The 18,849-nt window shown below is 39.3% G+C and overlaps 1 protein-coding gene across 5 annotated transcripts in view; it reads right to left on the minus strand.

Annotated features, from left to right (window-relative positions):
* The window catches only part of DENND4C (DENN domain containing 4C), a 259,443-nt gene that overhangs the window by 27,349 nt on the left and 213,245 nt on the right, over positions 1 to 18,849 (minus strand). For 3 of the 5 annotated variants that reach the window (XM_073542724.1, XM_073542727.1, XM_073542722.1), the window contains 4 exons: positions 16,254 to 16,415; positions 10,154 to 10,291; positions 4,932 to 6,061; positions 1,517 to 1,694 (listed from right to left, as the gene is read on the minus strand). In XM_073542724.1, coding sequence (XP_073398825.1) covers positions 1,517 to 1,694; positions 4,932 to 6,061; positions 10,154 to 10,291; positions 16,254 to 16,415 — 1,608 coding nt within the window. The remainder of the gene's footprint in view (positions 1 to 1,516; positions 1,695 to 4,931; positions 6,062 to 10,153; positions 10,292 to 16,253; positions 16,416 to 18,849) is intronic. The other 2 variants (XM_073542725.1, XM_073542726.1) reach the window with 2 other exon arrangements.

Consider the following 18,849-nt stretch of genomic DNA (forward strand, 5'->3'; position numbering starts at 1 on the left):
GCACCAGTGCAAGTAAGTTCAGCACAGCCTATTGCTTTTTTAACCCATAATGGGCATACCTTTCAATTAAAATCTTTTATGCAATTTTTATTCAGCAGTTTCTCATCCAAATAAAAGGCAACGTATATCTAAGCAAATAGCCTCAGGACACGGTTTCACATCTATTTATCTACAAGTGAGTAAACCTGCTATTTTGCTTTTGACTTCCCAGCATAGCGCGGTGTAATCTCTTTCCTTTAATATTATGAGATATCATAAATGACACAGACTACACATCAGAGTATGATGCAACTATATTGAGACATATCCACTATGTGAGCTGTATATTTATTCTTGAAGGAGGGAATACTATTTATTTTATTACACATTGCTTATATAGCACTATTAATTCCACAGTGTTTCACATACATTAACATCACTGTCCCCATTGGGGCTCAAAATCTAAATTCCCCATCAGTATATTATGGAAGTGTGAAACCGGCGCAAACACGGGGAGAACATACAAACTCCTTGCAGATGTTGTCCTTGGTGGGATGTGAACCCAGGACCCCAGTGCTGCAATGCCAACCACTGAGCCACCGTAATATTTGTATTTGTTAATGGTCATAAATTTATTGGATATATGCATGTTTCTATGTGATATTATCATGTATTTGAATATTCCTCTCCTTTCACAGAGAGAATTCACGGTTTGTTTTTTTGCTTTATAATTTTGCTGTGCTGTCTCCTTGCAATTCTTTGTGATGAGGTTACTTACCTTGAGTTACCTTTTATATGTTGTTTGAATCTTTCTTTTCCCATTGCTGATGAAAGTCTGGGATGGGCTGAAATGCGTCATAATTGGATTTAGAATTTTTTGTTTTTAATTAAAAGCCTGCTTCATCAGTACGCGAGTGCCAGGACCTCTTTGAATTCTCTACAAATAACGGCCATAGATAAAATATTAACAAAATGCAGCAATAAAATAAAAGCAATAATTGAAATGCTTCTCCATTCACTTCCATAGGAGATGCAAAAATATTTGCGCGCATGTACACCTGTTTTGGAACTCCCATAGACGAGAATGTAGAGTTCTGCTCAGCAACTTCACATCCAACAGCTTTAAAGGGGTATTCCCAGCTCCAAGATCCTATCCCAATAAATTACATTATATTATAATAATAATATTAGCAAATCCCTCACATTAGAAGTGTAGTTTTTAAAATCTGCTCTGCCGCTTTCCTCATGTGCAGGGCATTGCAGTAGCTTCGGTATCCAAGGTTACGACCAATAACAGATAATTGCCACTATATGAGTGGTCGTAACCATGATTAGCTAAGCTAATGCAATGCCCTACATGATGAAAGCAACATAGCAAATCATAAGAACTATAAATTTCTAATTGGAGGGACTTGCTAATATTCTTATTACACCTACTACATATTGGGATAAGACCTTGGAAATGGGAATACCCCTCTAGGTAAAATATAACTAACATCAAATAATGTAAAAAGTAATCTGAATAGAATGCCCATACTGTTAGTGGCGCTCTGTTTACCAGTGCCGCCACTGCTGCTGCTGCCCAGACTGGTGCTGCTTTGATTCAAGCTGCTTGTAGAAAGTCTTTGGAAGCCTGTTTTGGGAGCTGCATGGTCACCCAGAGAGTGTTCTTCAATATTCAAAGGAAACCGATAATCATCTTTACTAACTTCTTCCTTCAAAAGATAATTGGAAAGGGCAAATAGGATTAATACGAAAAATGTAACACTGAGGACGATCGCTCGACGCCACATTAAGTTACAAAAAGAACATCAGCTCTAATAACTGGGAACATAGTAGGCACCTTGATGCCATATTGAGGAAATGTCTTTAAAGTGAACCTGTCAGCAGGATTGTGCTCAGTAACCTACAGACAGTGTCAGGCTGGCGCCGTTATACTGATTACAATGATACCTTGGGTGATGAAATCTGTCTTGTGGTTGGTGTTTAATCTTTATTTTCAGTTTTTGGTTAATGATATGCTCATGCTCCAGGGCGGCCTGTGGGGGTCTTCATGTGGCTTCTAACAGGTCATTGATCCTTCAGTGACCTGCCCCCTATTTTACATAATGAATATTATATATATATATATTGAAAATGAAAATCCCCTTCTGCAGTCAGGCGTCGATGGCAGCGCCTGCGCTGCAGCATGATCGCATCTAAAATGTCTATTTAATTCTTTTCTTTGATGGTATCCATAAATTCATTAAAAAAAAAAAAATCAGTTTGAAGAAAAAAAAACTGGCCGCCTCCAAGATGGTTGGATCATCGATAGATGTTAGTGCGCAGGCACTGTCAGTGCCATCTTAGTGGAGACACACACACATTATATAGATTTATTATTCATTATGTAAACTAGTGGCGCCGGTCACTGATGGATCAGTGACCTCTCAGCAGTATGCATTCTGAAAAACTAATCAGAGCACCACATGAAGACAACCCCCCCATCCCACACACACAATCTCATTAACTAAAAACTGAAAATAAAGATTAACAACAACCACAAGACAGATTTCATCACTCAAGGTATCATTGTAATCAGTATAACGGCACCAACCTGACACTGTCTGTAGGTTACTGAGCACAATCCTGCTGACAGGTTCCCTTTAATGTGCACCTGTCACTAGATAGTACAATGCAAACATTATTGATTAGATCTCTTATCTCCCACAAACTTCCATATTTTTTCCGCACTACTTAGATAAAAAAACTAAAGATGTTTGGTATTACTTTTAATCATACTGACTTGGAGAATCATGCTGCCAATTCATTTTTACTGTATAATAAATATCGCAAAAACAAAACCCAAAAATCAATTGTGTAATTGAAGTTTTTCTGTGCTATTTCACTGTTCATTTCCAGTACACTGAATGGTAAAACGAATGGAGGGAGGGAGGGAGGGAGGGAGGGAGGAAGGAAGGAAGGAAGGAAGGAAGGAAGGAAGGAAGGAAGGAAGGAAAAAAATAAGTGCTACAAACAGAAAAAATATAAGACCATTGATTTGATTTCACACTATGGTTTCAATTCCACAACCACACACAGCGGGTACGGAAAGTATTCAGACCCGTTTACATTTTTCACTCCATGTTTCATTGCAGCCATTTGGTAAATTCAAAAAAGTTCATTTTTTTCTCATTAATGTACACTCTGCACCCCATCTTGACTGAAAAAAAAAAAACAAATGTAGAAATTTTTGCAAATTCATTAAAAAAATAAAAATGAAATATCACATGGTCATAAGTATTCAGACCCTTTGCTCAGACACTCATATTTAAGTCACATGCTGTCCATTTCCTTGGGATCCTCCTTGAGAGGCCGGTGTCAGGCTTGCGAGAAACTCACATGAGTCTCGAACGTCAATACCCAGCACTGCCGCCAGCACTCGGGACCGGAGCGTTCAGCTGCATAGAAATACATGCAGCTGAACGCTCGAATCCGACTGCCGGCGGGAGTGCCGGGTATTGACGTGTGACTTGTGTGAGTTTCTCACAAGTCTGACCCTGGCCAGATGGTTCCACTCCTTCATTGGAGTCCAGCTGTATTTAATGAAATTTCCGCAGCATTTCTGCAACGTGGGTACATAGCCTTAATATGGTTTTTATATTCCCAAATATATACATTTAGAAAATTCCAAAGAGAGAGCCTCTTTTTAAAGGTAACCTTGATGTAATGTACTCAAGTCAAATCCAAATTACAATTAATCAGCCTATTTAGAGAAAACTGCATTAGTACAGGTGAAGATTCGTCTTTGGTGACCCTAAACATACATTAGAGCCATTCTATAACTGTGAAGGGCAAAGGTTAGGGAATTATTTTCCATTTACAAGACTACATTTTATAACACAATACAAGCTATTATTACCTTTTGAAATTACTCTAAATACATAATAGCCTTTGTCTATATTGGCTGCGACTAACGCACAAAACAAGAGTTGGACTCCCAACAATCTGATATCTATCTATTATTTCTAAACAGTTTTTCGGTGATTACTTTGTATCTCCGTTCATACTGCACACACACACACACACACATATAATACACCATTTGAAAGGTAAACTTGCCCCCTTCAGCAAGAAAATAGCCAAACAAACCACACATCCACGATTTGATCACAAAATACAGTTTAAACATTAATTTTCATAAATCTGCAGTAATCAAAAATTACCTGCAGGTGGCACCCCAGTACCCCAAAGCACACTACAAAAAAGCTGCTTACAGACATCACAAACAAATCCAAACATTTGCCTTGGGGGCTTTCCAGCTTGCCGAACTGCTTGCTCAGCCTATTTTAGCCAAACTGGAGGATTGCACACTTCACTGCAGGTGAGGCACATATGCAAACACATTTGTAAACTGCCTATTGAATTGCACACTTGCTCCGTTCATACTCCACCCACACAAACAAATGATACACCATTTGAACGGTCAAATTACCTGCAGGTGGCAGCACACTACCCCAAAGCTGCTTACAGACATCACAAATCCCTTGGGGTCTTTCCAGCTTGCTCATGGGCTTGCCCAGCCTATTTCATGCACATTGGAGGATTGCACACTTCACTGCAGGTGAGTCACATATGCAAACACATTTGTATACATGCTCTGCTTTTTCGGTAATTACTTCGCCGCCCCCCCCCCCCCCCCCACACACACACACAAATGATGAGTCACATATGCACACACATTTGTAAACATGCACTGCTTTTTCGCTGATTACTTCGCCCCACATACAAATGATACACCATTTGAAAGGTAAACTTGCTCCCTTCAGCAAGAAAAGAGCCATCGTCTCATGAAATACATTTATATTTTACCAGCTTGCTTTTTCTGAAATTGCCTGCGCCCCCGATGACCAACGTACGAAAATGTTGCACGGGCCAAGCTAGTACTACTATATTTTAAAAACAGTTATCACCTCATCATCAGAGTAGTTGTAAGCAGACACCACTGTCCCCCACATTTTGCTGGCTACATTGGCTGCTTGCTTCATCCCAGACCTTAGCACATCCATTTTGGGCCCAGTCAAAAGGTTGTCAAACTTGATTCCAGGAAGGGAGTTTACCATTGAACCCAGCGAACCATGCTGAGAATTGCGGACAAGTGCCGTTAGTGAGAGAGAACGTTCCTTTTGGTTTTTTAGGTGGTGTTTTGGAGTTGTAGTAAAGGTTTTGGATCTGGATACAGAATTTTTCTGATTTTCACCTTGCACACTGGAGGGAGGGATGGTGTCAGAAGGCAGACTAGATCTCCTCTCCGCTGTGCCTTGGCTAGGATTACCACTTTCCATAGGAGGATCATTGCTTTTAAGTTCCATACTAGAGGATTTATTCCCCAGGGGACTTTTCAGGTTCATATAGCTTTCAATTTCATCAGCTAGGTTCCGTGCTACCACGGGAGAGATAGACTTTTCCTCGGTAAGAGGAGGAGGATCATCTTCTACCGATTCTGAAGCCAGAAGTGATAATGGATCGTGCCCTTTCTCCACTCCTTCCCTTTCTACTACTTTTGGAAGGCAGTAAAAACTGTTCCTCTTGTTGGGGTCATCTGTGTCCTTTACACAAAGAGTTAGGGGATCATTAGTTTCTGTGTCACTTGTACACTTTAATGACTCTGATGTAGTTTCCTCTTTAACAGTAGCTAAGGGGTCAAAGATTTCCAGAGCCAAGACATTTTCTGGAGTCTGCATGGTTTGGTGAGCTGGATCACTAGTCCGACCCTCGTATTTTTGACTAGGAACTGGACAATCAGCATCGTCAAAACTGAATTCTTTGTTAGTCTGCGGATGAGGTGGTGTCTTTGATAATGCTGCAGTAAGTATCTTGGCATCGGCTCCCATCTTCATGGCGATCTCAGTAGACATCTCAAGACTACCTTTCTTCATTATCATGCCTGCACGACTGTCTGCACTAAAGCTGCAACTTCTCTCAGAAAACATCTTCTGCCTCTTCTGAGACTTTTCTCCAGACTTCTTACTCTGAGCATCACTGAGAAACACAGAGTCGTCTCCAGAATCCTGAACTGAAGGCACTGGGATTTGTAGACTCCCTGCAACAAAAGGAAACCGGATTAAATCTAGGTAAGAACATTTTCATGCAAATATGAATATAGTTATACCTGTAATCATCATAAACTTAATTTCGACAATGCGATGTTAAACATGCTTACCAATCGGAAGTCATTTGAAAATCTGTTCACACACCGACCCAGCTTAAGAAACACACTGAATGATTGCAAAGCCCGTCATTGTTCTCGGCAACACAGGTCCTCTTTACACAGGATGATGAGCTGCCGAGAACAATGATCTTTTGTGCAAACCAAACGATCATTACACTTGATGAATGTGCGTTTTGCTTCTTTGGCAGGTGATCGGCAGCCTCTTTAGACCGCAAGATCATCCCAGGAACACAAATTCACGATAATAGTGCCTTTAGTGGATGCAGCATTTTCATTTAATTCATTAGCTTGTGAGATCATTAGAAATCTTTACGTCAGCTGGTTTTACCTGCTCAGGACACAGAAATATTGCGAGCAAGGTCCTCAGATTCTAATATTGATAACGTCATGTATTGGGGGAAGCAAATCGGAAAGTTTAAAAATGTTCCACGATCTCTAATCAGCCACAACCGCTACCTGACACGTGTCAGAAATCTTCCCTGTCCTGTTTCCCAGATTTGACCCTTTTTAAAGGCCAGGCAATTTTTCATTTTTGCACTTTCATTTTTTTCCTCTAGTTCTTTCTAGAGCCATAGGTTTTTATTTTTTGTCAACATTGCTGTATAATGTTTTTTTTTTTTTATTTTACTGTGAGACAAATTATAGTTTTGAATGACACCATTTTACTAAATAATGTACTGAAAGACCGGGGAAAAATTTTAAGCAAGGAACTTGTGATAAAAAAAAAAAATCCGCTATTGTATTTTGAGGTTTATTACTTTCGGCGCACAATGTGTGGTAAAAATGACCTGACAACATGATTCTTCAGCTCAGGACGATTACAGCGATACCAAACTTAGAAGGATTCGGGTTTTTTTTTTGCACCTGAGCTGATGTAATTTATACCATTTTGACCTTTTTATTGCTTTTCTGAGAAGGGTGGGGGGGGGGTTCTATGACTGGAAAATAGCAATTCTGGAGATTTTTTTTATTTTGTGATTATTGTAGGTAAAAGTCTGAATTATTAAAATAGAAAATTATTTTACCAAAATATTTTTATTTTTAAAGAGTAATACACCGCGCTATACTGGGAAAATCAAAGGATAAAAACAGATTGAGTACTTGTTAGTAAATGGAAAAAAACGTGATGTCCTGAGGCTAATTGCCTTGGCTCAGATATGTATTTTGCCTTTTAATTAGATGAGAAAGCTGCTAAATAAAAATAAAGACTTTTGTTTACTTAAAGATAAACCCCTTAAGGGTTAAAAGAACAATGATCTGACCTTACTCACATTGGTGCACCAGACAATGTGAACAGCATACCATGAATATAACTGTTGCTTAGATATTAGAAGGAAAGGTGCCTCTTGATCTTGGTGTGAGTAAAAATACTGAGCCAAAAATAAAATAAATAATGAATGGTAGAAAAAAACAAAAAAATATTGCGATAATGGATAATTGGATAGAGGCTGACTGCTAACCTTGCTGATTGCTACTCGCTAAGTGCCCTCAGTTGGATCAGGAAAAACTTAGTACTGTGCGGGTGCACATGGAGGCAGAACACCTGCAATGTGAATAATCATCAGTGACAGCCTGTGCCCGCTGACGTGGTGCAGGAATGTGTTGCACTTACTTGGCAGGCTGGTGATCGATGGTGCAGGCTAGGGTGCTTGTCGTGAGGGTGACAGCCGCTGCTGCTGAACTGTGAAGCAGTGGGAACCGCCGCTGCCTCGCGCGCTCCGGCCGTGAGCAAAGCTGAGGAGATCGGCGCGTGGTGGGGGCGGGGTTTAGCGTGACGTCACACTAGGGGAAGGACGGTGGCTCGCAAGTGGCACAAAACCGACGCGTTTCGAGAGAAGGCTTCTCTCTTCATCAGGGTTGTGCCTCCCAGTAAACAAACCGTCCTTTATAGCATCCTAAGCCTGTATAGAGTGATCACCTGACCCAGAAAAAAGCCTGGCTGGGAAGCCTCATAAATCATAAAAAGAGACTGGTGTGTCTGCAAAAACCATGATAATTGCGGGTTCCTATGTTTAACCCGTAATCTTACAGAAATGGCTCAAAATTGAATCATATTGGGTCCAGAACTCATTATAAAATGGACATGAAAAAATGAAAATAAAAATATATGTGCAACATAACCTTTATTCATTTAGATGTGTAAAACATGTTAAAAACTATGACTAATTAAAATTAAGTATATACTAAAATCGTATGTACATATATCAAAGCCCCATCTTAGCGAGCAGGATGCCTCATTGGGGACTGAGTTTAAATCTATGCACAAAATACATTGGCTAATCTCATAACCAGATGCTTTCAGAATACTAAAATTATATTCAACCTTCAAGTATAATTTCCAATTTGAACCGTATTAATATGCTCAATAAATATCATGAAAAAATATCATGAAAAAAATTATATATTTATATATCAAAGAAAAAAAATCTATTTTCCATATCATGGGGTTAGCTGGTCATGTTATGGAGATTAAAAAATAAAAATAAAAAAGTGCGAGCATACAAAATTACATATTAAAACATCCAAAAAAAATATATCCTGCAAGGGAAAAGGGAAACCTATAAGGTCTTGGAGGATACTATAAGGACATAATGACCTAAAAATATGTATGGCAAAACAGAAGAACTAGAAAGCATAAAGCTCTATTTCGTGGTTCAAGCCTATTGGGGCCAAACTGTCCAGAGTAAAAATCCATCTGGACTCTACTCGAGACATAGCTTTAAGAAAGTCACCCCTTCTGGGATTTGGCCGGACTATTTGTATGCCCAGAAAAGAGACACCTCTACATGATCGGTTATGGATATTGGCGAAATGACGAGATAATGGGTATCCCTTTCTAATATTATCAAGGTGCTCCTTGATTCTGACCTGCAGGGGTCTCTTAGTTCTCCCTACATAGATTTTACCACAAGGGCATTTTAAAATATATATGACACCTGATCGTTGACAAGAAATACTATCTTTAATTTCAAAAGTATCCATAACCGATCATGTCTTTAAGTAAACAAAAGTCTTTATTTTTATTTGGCAGCTTTCTCATCTAATTAAAAAGCAAAATACATATCTGAGCCAAGGCAATTAGCCTCAGGACATCACGTTTTTTTCCATTTACTAACAAGTGAGTAATCTGTTTTTATCCCTTGATTTTCCCAGTATAGCGGTATAGCGCGGTGTATTACTCTTTTCTACCAGCTTTTGCTTTTCTAAACAGGCACCAGCACAGAGCCTGTTAATCACCAGCTGCATCTGGGAACATCGGACACCCCCCCCCCCCTTCCTGATCAAGTGGACTTGCGTTAAGTGTGTTATCATATTAATGTTTATTTTTAAATTATTTTTATTTTTTGAACAGGGAAAAGGGGGAGTGATTTAAACTTTTAGATTAAATCTTTACTTTCCTAGACCTTGAACCTGCAATTGCTTGATTACTCACACAACATACTTCTACTTCTATGGAGCCCAACTCAAGGCTATGCTTCACAAGAGGACTAAGACAGCAGCCAAGGGAGGGCCGTCAACAAGCTCCCGACTGCCATGGTAACCCATCGACTCACTGTGCCTGTGTCTCGGGTGGGAAGAAGCGATGGGAGCATCACAATTAAGATACCTTATCAAAGTGATCCTTATGCTTGCACATTTTACCTTTATATAGATCAATTTCAAGTACTGACTGGTTACTTTCCGCTTAATATACCCAACTCCTTCACAGGTGCCACTGGAAAGAGATATTCAATATTACTTGCATCACCAGTCAGTGTTCTTGAAACTATGACTAATTTGTATATATATAATAGATGATGATTACTGGGTTTCCTGCCAATTTTTCTCAGTAAGTAGACCAAGCACAGAAGTCAGATCTTCGGCCATCAGCTTCCTTTCTAACAGCTTTTTGTGAGGCAATAATTTTAAATCAAATTAACTACTCCTGCTTGAAATATGTCATTCCAGAATATTAAAACTCACCACTACTGCTTTTCCTCCTTGTAACATCAAATATTCCAGAGGGCACCTTAACAATACTACTTCCATATGGAGGAGATTCTGGTGGACTTCTAGTCTCAGGGATTGTCGGTTGATTTTCACTTTGGCCATCAGGATCTACTGATATACAAATAAGAAAGGAAAGATAAGTCTGTTGGGGTTCAAAGGTTTTGACTCGGCTAGCCTGTCATATATTGTAAAATGTTTATAAAATTAATGAAAATTACCTAATAAAAAAAAAAAAAAAGAAAAAAGAAAGATAAGTTAAATTACTAGCTAGTCCATCAAGAATTACAGTCATTAGAAAACTCAAGGACATCTATGAATTCTATGGTTTCCCAAGGGCATAATAAAAAAAATCTGGTCCTTAGAACGTCTTCAAATTAGGGAAATACCTTCGATGAACCACACCACATAAAAAAAAAATCACAGTGTGACATTTTTCAAAACTAGGCCAAAATACAGAAGCAGTATGTGAAAAATTAAGTACACCCCATTAACCCATATCTTGTAGAAATACCTTTAGAAGCAATAACAAAGTTAAACAGAAAAAGATTATTTCATTAGTATCTCACATTGTTCTGGAGGAATGTTGCTAAAGCTCATCCAGATTGGTGGATATTCGTTTGTGCAAGTGTTTTCACAATAATACTACATATCAGGTTTAGCTAAGACAATAACCATGGATAGAAACTTTTTATATGGTCATGCTGCTCTCTGAAAAATAATTTCAATCACACTTTTACTGATATAATCTGTTGCTTCATATGCAAACTAAGATAAAGTGCACTGGGAGTATGAAAGCACTTCACAAGACTCTGCCTCCTCCTAGATCTATTCATGGCCCAAGTATACCTTTCTCTGCTTCACTTTCAGCTCCCTTATTGTGTGGTCAAGCCAGTGAGCTGTCAGTCAAGTAGGAGAAGGTATGACAGGGTGGGAAAAGAGACAGGAAAGTGGAAATATGGGAAGTGCTTTAAACATATCCAGAGCACTTAAAAAGGAACTGTACTTTCATCAAACGTTGCAGAAATTAAGAATACAGGCGAATGTAATAAACATTGTAATGTATCTGAGCATAGAAATCCGATCCCTTCTCCACTTATCAGACACTTCTTCCTCTTCCCACTACCTCCTGAACCTGTAATTCAGTGCGTAAAATCAGCTCAAATCCATCAGATGCTCAGATGGATGGGGAAGGAGGAGTGAGGAGCAGGGACGGGAAAATACAGAGGTAGATAAAAAAAACACCATACAAGGCTCTGTAACAAATTATTTAGTTCGCATCAGAGGTTGATTCAGATCAGCCCAACTCCGCGCTGCTGTATAATGTCCACCATGTTGCTGCAGCTAGTCTGTGTGAGCTATAAAGTAAATCAAGAGCAAACATTCCCCTCTGTGCTTTGCCTATGGGATAAATCACAGCAGTTAATCTCATTCCATGGCTACCCCTGGATTTCAAATTACAAAGAGAATGCAGATTGGAAAACTGGTGAACATGCAAGTATGTAAGTCCATAATGGCCATAAATTGTGTTATTCCTCATGTACACATGACACCTTATTCTGAAAAGTTAATTGAAAATAAAATTACCATTTAGGCTTAATTTGTATATGAATAAAAAGTGATTTTTCTGTCAGGGAGAAACATTTAATCAGTAAAAGTATAGAGGACATTATCTTTCAAGAGCAACCTGAATGAAGTTTGCTGGGGAAAGGGCGAGGAAAGGAAAGCAGTGGATCATTGTGACAATTCCCTTTTAAACTATTAATATGGGCATACAGGTTATATACTGCTCCCCATAGCCTGGAAGAGGTCACTTACGTATAAGAAAAATGTGGATTTTTTTCTGGAATAAGACATCAGATTACATACCAAGGTATCATTTTATTCAGATTCCTATGACCTACATGCCCATATAGACGGATTAAGAGGGTTGATCCTACTGACAGATTCCCTTTAAATCAAAATAGAAACCAAGGACAACATCTGCAAGGAGTTTGTATGCTCTCCCCGTGTTTGCGTGGGTTTATTCCGGTTTCCTTCCACATTCCAAAGACATACTTACGGGGAATTTAGATTGTGAGCCCCATCGGGGACAGCGATAATAATGTGTGGAAACTGTAAAGAGCTGCGGAATATGTTCGCGCTATATAATCTGTTCCTGGGGCTGTGGGAGAGGGACCTCCCCCTGTCAGATTGGGGGTCGTCAATGGACCGCATCCCCTTTTGGGTACGGTACATTGATGACATATTCCTAATCTGGCAGGGAAATTCTCTACAGTTAAGTGAATTTATGGATGGCATTAATTCCAACGATCGTAACATTCATATCACCTATCAAGTACACACCAGTAGAATTGACTTCTTGGATGTTACAGTATGGCGCAATTCTGATGATGTCCTTCAGACTACCATCTTTAAGAAGCAAACATCAACTAATATGTTACTTCATGCGTCTTCTGCACACCCAAGGTCACTCATCAATTCCATTCCCACTGGACAGTTCTTGCGTTTACGCAGAATCTGTTCTGATGATTGTGATTTTGAGAAACAGGCTCTGGATCTTTCAGTCCGATTTTGTGAGAGGGGTTACAGTAGACGATCTATAAAGCGTGCTTATAATAGAGCAAAACATTCCACAAGACATTCCCTACTATATGGCCAAAAAGTGAAAAGATCATCTCAGAAAATTAGATTTATTACTAGCTACCATTCTCAATTTGCACGAATGAGACATTGTATTCAGAAGGCCTGGCCTATCCTCCAAACCGATTCGGTTTTGAAGCAAATTCTTCCTGAGGTACCCAGTATAACTATTAGGAGGTCTAAAAACCTCAGAGATCATCTGGTACACAGTCATTATCACGGTGAACTGAAGCCCAATATTTTTGGAAGTGGTGGTCCTAGGCGTGGTTGTTTTCCTTGTGGTCGGTGTGTCGCCTGTCCAAATATTGAACGTACTGATTCCTTCTTTAATTTTAGTGGCACCAGGACATACGATATCAGGGGACATATCTCCTGTACTTCACGTGATGTGATTTACTTTGCTCTGTGCCCATGTAATTTAATCTATGTAGGTATGACGACTCGTCAATTAAAAGTACGTACCCGCGAACATATTTTGGGAATTCAGGCGGCAGCCGACCATGATGATCCAACCACGCTTAGGACGCTTCCCCAGCATTTCAAATTGCACCATGGGTGTGATGGCTCATTACTCAAGATTAGAGGCATTGATATCATTGAGCCAAATATCCGGGGGGGAAAAATCAGCCAAAAGTTGTCTCAATGTGAGACAAGATGGATCTGGGCATTGGACACTGTTCACCCTAAGGGCCTAAATGAATCAAATAGCTTTGTTCCATTTTTAGAACATCTCGGACTGGCTGTACAGTCTCCTTGTTATATTGCAGGTTTACGTTGTTTTTAATATCGTACTAATATTACATTTTAATTTTTTATTACTTAGTTTTGTTCACCAATTGTAAATCCATGAGGCATGAATCGTCGGTGGATTGGGATACGCCACATGATATCAAGATTCCTGCCATGCTGTGATTCATTCTCCTTTTGTTTTGCATTATCCTATGTTATATGACATCTTATGCAAGTGGCATTCTATTTCTATTTCACTAAATATATTTGTGAACATATTGTATTATCTATACATATGGGAATTGTTCGTGCTTGATATTAGGACAATTATGTCCATGGTGGCAAATAATAAAAATTGTGTATATATTATACTATGATCTATTATCAATTTTGTGTATACATGTACATTCATTTATAATGATGTTTATTCTATTTTTACTAATATTATCATCTTGAATAGCATTATGATTATTTTGCTGCGAGTACTGTATGTACATTTTTTCTTGCATGCCTTATTGCGATTATCTTTGATTATGTACCCTTATCCCTTGATATAGGGCTTCCCTGTCAGTTTACACTTATTAAGTGTCATTTGCATATTTATATTCAACGGATAATGTACTCAATATCTGCCATCAATAATTGTTTTCCCGTCTTTGAGCCAGCACCATCCATCACGCCATCTCATACTGACCGCCGGCACGCATACGCCCTGTTGCTTCCACGGCGCCCGGCGGCTCTCGGCGTCTTTGTTGATCTGGCGATTAGTCACGCCTCTTGTGACGTCGCGGGTCAGCTGACGCAGACGCCGCCTGGCGTCTTCGGTTGCCACGGTGGCGCATGCGTCATCAGAGGCGGCCTGACTATGACGTGGATGCCTTGAGGCACATGTGTGTCTCTATGGTAACCGGGATTCCTAATCACATAGCCGCTACTGCGCGGCTCTGATTGGTTATATGGGTCACATGATTGGCATACTTGCCTGCGATTGGTGGACATAGCGTTTTTAAATCCCTTCACTTCCCCCTTCCCACCACCCCTTGAGAAAGGCATTTCACGCCGAAACGCGCGTCGGGGGGACACACTCCAGTCGGGTTGCCTCCTATCATTACCAGGTATGACTTTAACACTTTACATTCTTATTACATTTTACTATCCATTATGGATACATGCCTGGTGATGTGGTCTTCATGAGGCTCATTGTGGGATGTGCAATTTTGCTACGAGCAGGTATAATTACATCTATCCTTGCGGACAGGCACCATATATGTGCTTTATACTTTTTCCTTCCCCTTCCTGACGTGTGTGTCCTTTGGTGTATTCTCTGCATGTACAAGCAGACTTGGATTTTCCTTGCCACTGTGTTTTTCATATGCTCTGGTCTTATTGATTGTTTAATAAATTATATTTTGATTATTATATTTTCTCGTGAGATTCTTGGTCGTTTGTTTTTCCTCCATATTCAAGTTTCTAGTGCGACTTTCTCAATACTGTCCTATTTCTCATATATTTCCTTGCTCTAGATTTTCAATGTCATTCAGTGATTGTACCTTTATTCCAGTTATATTTATTTGAGCAAGTGATCTATCCATGAAGTGTCTGTCTATGGTTGTCATTGCCAGATTGCTATAAGCGCCGCCCAAGTGAGCATTTCTGCTACATGCAGGCGATCTGACCATTGCCTGTTTGTAGCAGAGGCAATTGCGTTATCGCAGCTTCTAGTCTCCCATGGAGACTATTGACGCATTCAAGAAGTAAAAAAAAAAGCTTTTAAAAATATTAATATAAAAGTTCAAATCACCCCCCATTTGCCCCATTAAAATAATAAAAAATAAAAACGCATATTTGGTATCGCTGTGTTCAGAATCGCCCAATCTATCAAGCTATAAAAAGAATTAATCCGATCAGTAAACGGCGCAGCGGGAAAAAATTCAAAACGCCAGAATTTCATTTTTTTTGGTTGCCGCAACGCTGCATTAAAATGCAATAACGGGCAATCAAAAGATCGTATCCACACCAAAATGATGTAATTAAAAATGTCAGCTCAGCACGCAAAAAATAAGCCATCACTCAGCCCCAGATCACGAAAAATGGAGACGCTACGGGTCTCGGAAAATGGCGCAATTTTATTATTTTTTTTTAACAAACTGGATTTTTTTTTCACCATTTAAAGAAAAAACAACCCGGTATCTACAAACTCGTAATGACCTGGAGAATCATAAGGGCAGGTCAATTTAAGCATTTGGTGAACATGGTAAAAAATATTCCAAAAAACAGTTGGGGAATTGCACTTTTTTTTTTTCGAGTACACAATAGTAAAACAATGGTGTAGTTCAAAAGTACAACTCCTCCCGCAAAAAACAATCCCTCACATGGCCATATTGACAGAAAAATGAAAAAAGTTATGGCTCTGGGAAGAAGAGGAGCGAAAAACAAACCCAAAAATGAAAAAAGGCTGCAGGGTTTTCTTCAGCTTCCGAACAACTGTTCCATACTCGCCCTCTCTTGGCCAACTGCTGCTCCTGATGTATGTTACTGGCTGCCGGAGAAGTGGGCAAGACTCAGGATTGGACCCCGGAAGGGGTAGAAAAGCACTTTTTTTTTTAAATAAACTGCTCCCGTGAACAGGGGTTTCCTGAAACTGAAAAAAAAACAAAACCTTAAAACTGTGTGACAAGAGATGAAAAGCAGGTTAAGACTTTACCAGCTACATCTGCAGATTGAGGTGTGCTTCCATTTTCAACTGGATGGTTTGTCAACTGTGAAGAAGAATCTGTTTCTATCAAAATTTTTGGCTCTTCAGGAATTAAAGTGCTTTTTTTGTGAAGTTCATCTTTGGGTCCTGGCCCCTCATTGATATGATCACCTGCAGAGCATAACCATTACAGGAATGAAAAGGTGATTAAAGTGATAAAGTGTTACATTTTAATTCATTACATTAACTTTTATAAATTTCTATTCAAGCACAAATTTTGCCATATTAAATACACACTTACATGTGTATTTTACAGCAAAAAAGGGGCTTCAAATGGCAATACCGTCACAGTTTACTTTTACATAAATAAATTATATTACACTTAAATATTCTTCCCTTTGCAATCAAATCAAAGAAATGTAAAAAATTATCCTATATGTTCCCCCTCCTTTTTCTCACAATCCTATTCCTTGCTGTGTGACTTCTGGTTGCAAAAGGAACCCCCACATCCCATTGCTCTTCCTGCAAACAAAAGAGACATAATATACATACCCCATGAGGAAGATTAATCCCCAAGAACTTTACATATTTGGCTTCTAAAAATCACAACTTACTGGTTATTAAAGAAGACCTTTCACCAATGTTTTCATGTTTAATTGGACTCAGGAAGTAATAGTGGTTACAAGGTGGAATATTTATTTTTTCGCCTCTCCATTGCGGAGACATTAGCAATCAATGTACAGTAATATGTTAAAGTTTGGGCACCCCTATTAATGTTAACCTTTTTTCTTTATAAGAATTTTGGTTTTTGCAACAGCTATTTCAGTTTCATATATCTAATAACTGATGGACTCAGTTATATTTCTGGATGCAAATGAGGTTTATTGTACTAACAGAAAATGTGCAATCTGCATTTAAACAAAATTTGACCGGTGCAAAAGTATTGGCACCCTTATCATTTTCTTGATTTGAACACTCCTAACTACTTTTTACTGACTTCCTGAAGCACTAAATTGGTTTTGTAACCTCATTGAGCTTTGAACTTCATAGCCAGGTGTATCAAATCATGAGAAAAGGTATTTAAGGTGGCCACTTGCAAGTAGTTCTCCTATTTGATTCTCCTATGAAGAGTGGCATCATGGGCTCCTCAAAACAACTCTCAAATGATCTGAAAACAAAGATTATTCAGCATAGTTGTTCAGGGGAAGGATACAAAAAGTTGTCTCAGAGATTTGTCAGTTTCCACTGTGAGGAACATAGTAAGGAAATGGAAGAACACAGGTACAGTTCTTGTTAAGCCCAGAAGTGGCAGGCCAAGAAAAATATCAGAAAGGCAGAGAAGAAGAATGGTGAGAACAGTCAAGGACAATCCACAGACCACCTCCAAAGACCTGCAGCATCATCTTGCTGCAGATGGTGTCACTGTGCATCGGTCAACAATACAGCGCACTTTGCACAAGGAGAAGCTGTATGGGAGAGTGATGCGAAAGAAGCCGTTTCTGCAAGCACGCCACAAACAGAGTCGCCTGAGGTATGCAAAAGCACATTTGGACAAGCCAGTTACATTTTGGAAGAAGGTCCTGTGGACTGATGAAACAAAGATTGAGTTGTTTGCTCATACAAAAAGGCGTTATGCATGGAGGCTAAAAAACACAGCATTCCAAGAAAAACACTTGCTACCCAAAGTAAAATTTGGTGGAGGTTCCATCATGCTTTGGGGCTGTGTGGCCAATGCCGGCACCGGGAATCTTGTTAAAGTTGAGGGTCGCATGGATTCAACTCAGTATCAGCAGATTCTTGACAATAATGTGCAAGAATCAGTGACAAAGTTGAAGTTACGCAGGGGATGGATATTTCAGCAAGACAATGATCCAAAACACCGCTCCAAATCTACTCAGGCATTCATACAGAGGAACAATTACAATGTTCTGGAATGGCCATCCCAGTCCCCAGACCTGAATATCATTGAACATCTGTGGGAAGATTTGAAGCGAGCTGTCCATGCTCGGCGACCATCAAACTTAACTGAACTGGAATTGTTTTGTAAACAGGAAAGGTCACAAATACCTTCATCCAGGATCCAGGAACTCATTAATAGCTACAGGAAGCGACAAGAGGCTGTTATTTTTGCAAAAGGAAGATCTACAAAATATTAATGTCACTTTTATGTTGAGGTGCCCATACTTTTGCACCGGTCAAATTGTTAAAATGCAGATTGCACATTTTCTGTTAGTACAATAAACCTCATTTGAATCCAGAAATATAACTGAGTCCATCAGTTATTAGATATATGAAACTGAAATAGCTGTTGCAAAAACCAAAATTGTTATAAAGAAAAAAGGTTAACATTAATAGGGGTGCCCAAACTTTAACATACGACTGTATTTGGTACCTAATGAGTTAACTTTTTAAAGTCCAAGTGGGTGTTATCAGACAGCTTTCACTGGGGGCATGTACTTCCCTGTATAATGTTGACCAATCATAAGTTGGCAGAGAGCACACCCACACCATAGCTTAGTGCAGATTTCTCAGTATGTGACATGTCAAGATACAGTCTTGATCTCCTGTATGAGTCAGTGTGGGGCGAGGGACAGTGCAGCAGAGT

The sequence above is a fragment of the Dendrobates tinctorius genome, unplaced genomic scaffold (genome assembly GCF_039654945.1).
Source record: "Dendrobates tinctorius isolate UK_male_01 unplaced genomic scaffold, ASM3965494v1 ptg000128l, whole genome shotgun sequence".
Classification (NCBI taxonomy): Eukaryota; Metazoa; Chordata; class Amphibia; order Anura; family Dendrobatidae; genus Dendrobates; species Dendrobates tinctorius.